Genomic DNA, 5,786 nt, shown 5'->3' on the forward strand with positions numbered 1-5,786 from the left:
AGGTGTCACAACACACTTGGTCTCTGGGGAACCAGCCTAAGGGTTCCAGGACCTGCTTAGGGCCTCCCTAAGGCCCCCATACGCTGACCCTGTTCTCATCTAAAGGGTTCCCCTGCCCCTGGCCCACTACTGCTTGGAGGGAGACACCAGCAGCCTCTGCGAGGGAGCTAGAGAGATGGGGACAGCGAGGAGGATGTGTGTCAGCTGGCTGGGTCGGAGGCTGGACAAGGAGGGTCCCGGATTCCAGCTCACCCGGCTCTCTCCCCCCTGCAGGACCTGGGTCTCGAGGGGACTCTCCTCACTGACATCCTCTACAGGAATGTGGCTGTCCTCAACCTGGTGGACCCCATCTCCCACGACCTGCTTGTGAACCTGGCCCGGGACCTGCAGTGCCCCAAGAAGGTGAGGCTGGCAGGCATGGGCCCCTGGGTGGCCAGCGTGGTTGGCAGGGGCCAGAGGAACCCAGGGCAAGTGGCCAGGAGCCCAGGCCTTCATGTGGCTTGCCATGTGGCCTTTGGCAGGTCACCGTCTGTTTCTGACACCCGATGCCAGCTTCAGTGAAGTAGGCTGGCCAGAGGCTAGAATAAGTGTGGGTTGGGTGTCATGCATTGGGGAGACCTGTGTCTTGAGGGGCAGGCTCTGTGCACCTGGTGGGGGACCCAGGCAGGAAAGGTTGCTGAGAAAACATAGCAGAACTCTGCAAGACACGAGCTGACAAACCCACTGATGGAATGGGAGGCCCAGGCTCTGAGTTCCTGGCTGGAGAGAGCCCCCAAGGCTGGCGTCTCCACCCATGGGTCTCTATTCTGTATAGACACCCTTGGGGCCAGGTGCTCACTGCTTACCTCCCTCAGCCTCTCAGGCCACAACACGTCCCCTTCATGCTGAGTTTAGACCCGCCATCTGCAGCTCTGTCCCCACAGCTGCCCAGAACCCCACTCTGACGCCCCTTACAGGTGTCACCAGCATGGACGGTCCCAGCATGTGGCTATGGCTGTGGCTGACCGCCAGCCCCCGGCCCTTAGTTGCATGGAGTCCCCTGCATGAAACAAGGGTGCCCACCACAGCGCTGCCCGCTCTATAGGCAGCTGGCATGGAGGGGTCGGCTAGCGTGCAGCCGTCGCAGTGGCTCCCAGGTCTTGCTGTCACCGTGCGTGGGGTGAGCTCCTGGGGCGAGCACAGAGGGACAGCATGAAAGGACGTGCTCAGGGCCAGCTTTGGGAAATGCATGCCCTGTGGTCCACCCCGAGCTGGGCTTCTCTGAGCGCCCAGTTAGGACCGAGAGAGGCAGGTGGAGCTGCTGTTACAATTACCGCCCCTCCAGCCCTGTCAGCCCAGGCCCCGGCCCCAGGCCCCACAGGCGTAGTCTCGCTGGGGGAGGGAGAGGAAGAAGAACATGCTGACCTGGCTGTCCCCACTCCCGGGGCTGGCTTCAGTGGAGCAGGGCTCCCTCGAGGGGCCTGATGCAGCCTCCCCTGTGGCAAGTCCCCGGGGGGTGTTGAGGGTGGGCTGGCAGCCGGCTGATAGCCTGAGATGCTGGCCCTGGGCCTGAGGACGGGGAACAAGGGCCCATTGTCTGGGCTTCCTCCCGCCGGGCACTGCGGGCCTCGGACCAGCCTGTCCAGCTCCCAGCGGGCAGCCTCCCCTGGCTCTGTGCCAGGCCACGGCCAGGGTAGGGGCGGGAGGGGAAGGCTCTGGAGGCAGCGCAGTGGCCCACGATGTACGGTTATGCATGCACACACCCTCAGCTGCCCAGGTCTCCCTCCCCGAGGCCCGGAGCAGGAGGGAGGGTCTCGCCCCCTCCTGATGGTGCTGCTGCCCCAACCCAGGACCGTGAGCTGTGGAAGTCCTCCGACAAGATCTGCCGGCAGCTCATCTACCACCTCACCCCTCATTCCAAGCGGCAGCGAGGGTCCGGCCTGCCCCAGAGGGAGAGCCAGAGCTGGTAAGAGGAGCCCATCCATAAACCTCACCCCTCGGGGCCTTCCCATGGTGACACCCAGACTTCTCTCCAAGAGGCCGGGCCTGAAATCTACCGCGGGGGCTCTGGCTCTAATCTGTCCAGCCCAAGGTTGCAGGTGTTCCCCCAGCCATGCCGTCTCTCCCTACCTCCCGCTTCCTCCCTCCATCCCTGGCCACTCACAGGCCCTGGGACCCTGGCCCTGAGGGGACCTCAGCAGGCCACGTGGCCGTCGGCAGATCACTGTCTTGTGAGAGCCGAATCTTCTACACACTTTTTGAAGGAGGCAGATTCTGAGTAAATCCCCATTTGACAGAGAAGGAAACTGAGGCCAGGAGAAGCCAGATGGGTTGCTCAAGGCCACGCCCTACCCTCATCTTCCTGCAGCCCTTTAGGATTCTTTACTAATTGAGACCAGCAGTTGGCATAATGGCTATGTTGCTGGACTCCCATGTAGCCGACCACAGTTCGAGTCCCAGCCCCGGTGGCTTAAACTCATGCCTGGTGCGTGTGCGTGCGTGCCCAAGATCCCAAGAGGAGAATGGAGGAGAAGGGATTGTGGCGCGGCCATCCCCCCCTGGGGGGTGATTTCTTGCTTTCTGTCTCTGCCTCTGTCTGTCTTTCTGGAAGGCGCACACAAAATCCTCTCCAAAAAAATAAATAAATAAATAAATTAGTGCGATACCAGATGTACCAGGTGGGGGGTAGTGCTAAGCACAGAGTAAGCTTTTTTGTTCTTTTGTTTTTGTTTTTGTTTGTTTGTTTCTGCAGAGGATGTATGCTTGATGGAAACAGAGTTAGGGAGTGAGAAAGCATCCCCAGGAGAATGGTGCGGTCCTTTCTCCTCCATTCTCCTCTTGGGATTTTAGGCATGCACACATGTGTTCCTGGCGTGTTTTTCAAGCTGCTAAGTCCAAGACTCGACGTGTGTAGTCGACCACATGGGATCTAGCACCTGAACCTCCATGCCACCTGCTGACCTCCTCTGTAGGTTTCTATTGCGTCATTGGAAAAGTCATGACATGTTTTTGCATAGAACAACATGGAAAAATACAGCATGACTTTTCCGACGACCCAATGTTCACAGTAAGTTTGTAGACCCTTAGTGTGTGTATATTTCATCCTTACAATGACCATGTCCCCTTTTCTCACCAAAGGGGAAACTGAGGCTCAAAGAAGTTCCAAGCAGTCCCTGTGGCCACCCACATAGAAGGTGGCAGTCTGAGCCTTTGCCAGACTAGTGTCCGGGCTGCCCCCGTCGGGCCATTGTCTGTGGTCAGTGGGGGCCTGCCTGGTCCGGAACTCAGTCCCTCTCTGCCTCCAACCCTCTCGTAGCCTGAAGAGTAGCCTCCAGAAGACGCCGCAGGCCGGGGAGACTGTGGACCTGTCGGGCATCCCGCTGTCGGCGCGGGACGTGCAACACATCACACGCTACCTGGGCAGCCGTGGCGCCGGGCTGGCGGTGCTGGACCTGAGCTTCACGGGGCTGAGTGACGAGCTGCTACGTCTGCTGCTGCCTAGCCTGGGGACACTGCCCCGCCTCACCCAGCTCCTGCTCAACGGCAACCGGCTGACACGGGCCGCCGCCCGCGAGCTCACCGAGGCCGTCAAGGACACCAGCAAGTTCCCTGCGCTGGCCTGGGTGGACCTAGGCAACAACGTGGACGTGGCCTCCCTGCCCCAGCCCCTGCTGGTCGGCCTACGGCGACGGCTGAGTCAGCGCACTTCACTGCCTACCATCTACGAGGGGCTGGACCTCGAGCCTGGGGGCGGAGGGTCCGGGGCCACCACCGCTGCCTCCACGTGGGGATGCACAGCTGCCGGGCCTGGGCCTGAGCCTCAGGCCTGCTGTGCCAGGTGACCCGCCACCCACTGGACTCACTGCTCCTGGTGGACGCCTGGCGATGGAGGCCCGGGGGGGGGTCCCAGGTCCTCGGTCCTCAGCCTGGGGTTGAGGGGGCAGAAGAACGGGCTCATGGGACACGATGACCAGCCAGGCTGGAGTCCCGGCCTTCTCTGCAAGAGGGGTCCCCGGCACCCCCCAGGGCAGACCCCACAATAAAGGGCGATGATGCACACCCCGCCTCAGCCTTTCTGCATCGTGGACCTCAGCTGGCAATGGCCCACTGCTGGGGTGGGCGGAGGGGTCCACTCCAAAGAGCAACCGTGGTCACGTGGACCTTTCCCAGGAGCACCCGGGGCACAGCCTGGGAGACCAAGGAGTGGGGGTTACGGGCTCATCTCTGTGACCGGACAGTTAGAGGAGGCCTCCTTTGGCCAAACCCCTCACATCTGGGTGGGATTTGACTTCTTAAACAGGGGACCTGGGGAGGCCAGCAGGTGGCGTGGTGGTTAAGGTGCTGGACTTCCACGTGGCTGACTGTGGTTCAAGTCCTGGACTTGGCGGCTTGCTTTCGCACTTTCCCCTTTTCTCGTGTGCTCTTTCTCTCTGTCTTTGGTCAAAATAAAAATAAATAATAATAATAATAAATAATTTTGGGGGGATCTGGGGAAGAACAGATTGGGAACCCCACAGCAAGCTCAGCCCAGGCTGCCGACCTCCCCTGCAGGGCTCTGGGGCTTAGGGCAGGCTGACTGTTGGCGAGGACACAGCAGACTTGAGAGGGAGGACCCAGTGTCCACCCTCCACAGGGTACCACGCCAGCACCAGGCTCCCTGTACTTGGTCAGTGGGCAACTCTGCAGGGTTAGGAGACTCATCGGGCCAGAGACAAAGAGCTTGTGTGTTTCCTCCAGGCCCTGGGGGGTCCACTTGTGGGGGTCCCCTTGCAGGGGTGGCGGTGGGCGTAGCCAGCAGCAGGGAGATTGGCAGGAGACCGTCTCCCTCGCTCCCCAAGCACCGTGGGAGTGGGCTCCCCTCCAGAAGCCTAATGCGTGCTCACCCTCACCGCCCTACACAGGGAGCCGAAGTTGGAGATGTCCAGGGGAAACTGAGGCCCAGTGGCCTAAGAACCCTGAGCAGAACAGGAGCTAAGGCCTGGTGGCAGGGCGTCCCACTGGATGAGGGGAGACCCAGGGCAAGGGGACAGAAGCCTAGGAGGAGGCAGGGGTCTTGCTGGGCCAGGTACCCCGCCCACCAACTCTGGCCTTCCCCTGCAGCTCTGACCCACAGGGGAGCTGTGAGGGGCAGCTCCAACCCCGCCTGGAATGTGGATTCTGGGGAGGCCTGGGGGGTGGCCTGCCAGAGGCCTAATAGCTCTGGGACCAGAAGGGCCATGGCTGGGATGGCAGGACCAGGAGAGAGGCAAAGAGAAGAATTTCCCCTGGGGCCCCTTCGACGTCCTGCTGACTGGCTCCTGATCCACAGTCCATGGGAAGAATCTGCAAAAGGCATACAGGGCAGCCCCCTCTGGGCCCCAGGTCTTCCTTCTCTCCTCTGTGAAATAGGGCATACTAAGGACCAGCAGTTAGCCCAATGGCTACGTCGCTGGACTCCCATGTAGTCGGCTGCGGTTTGAGTCCCGGACCTGGTGGCTGAAACTCACACCAGGCGCGTGTGCGTGCGTGCCCAAGATCCCAAGAGGAGAATGGAGGAGAAGGGATTGCGGCGTGACCATCCTCCCTGGGGGGTGATTTCTCGCTTTCTGTCCCTCTGTCTCTCTGTCTCTCTCTGTCTGGCGAGCTCACGCGCCCTATAGCAAAAAAATAAATAAGAAAGAAATAGGACGTTGGCAGCAGAGTCCCTTCTCTTCCAGCTCTTAATGTTTCATCCTGGGTCCTGGCTTTTATCAGCCTTCCTAATTTTTTCTTTAGAATTATTTCATTAAATTAATTAATTAATTAATTTTCATTTGACCGGAGAGGGA

General features: G+C 60.1%; 1 protein-coding gene across 1 annotated transcript; it reads left to right on the forward strand.

Moving 5' to 3' along the window:
* Nucleotides 1-273: 273 nt before the first annotated feature.
* LRRC75B (leucine rich repeat containing 75B) lies at nt 274-4,038 on the forward strand (the record flags this gene model as incomplete). The annotated part of the gene is given in 3 exon segments (XM_014591100.1): nt 274-402; nt 1,830-1,945; nt 3,296-4,038. Coding segments are annotated over 3 exon segments (771 nt in total), but the record flags the coding sequence as incomplete, so codon positions are not given.
* Between the last annotated feature and the right edge of the window lie 1,748 nt (nt 4,039-5,786).

The sequence above is a fragment of the Tupaia chinensis genome, unplaced genomic scaffold (genome assembly GCF_000334495.1).
Source record: "Tupaia chinensis unplaced genomic scaffold, TupChi_1.0 Scaffold000531_1, whole genome shotgun sequence".
NCBI lineage: Eukaryota > Metazoa > Chordata > Mammalia > Scandentia > Tupaiidae > Tupaia > Tupaia belangeri.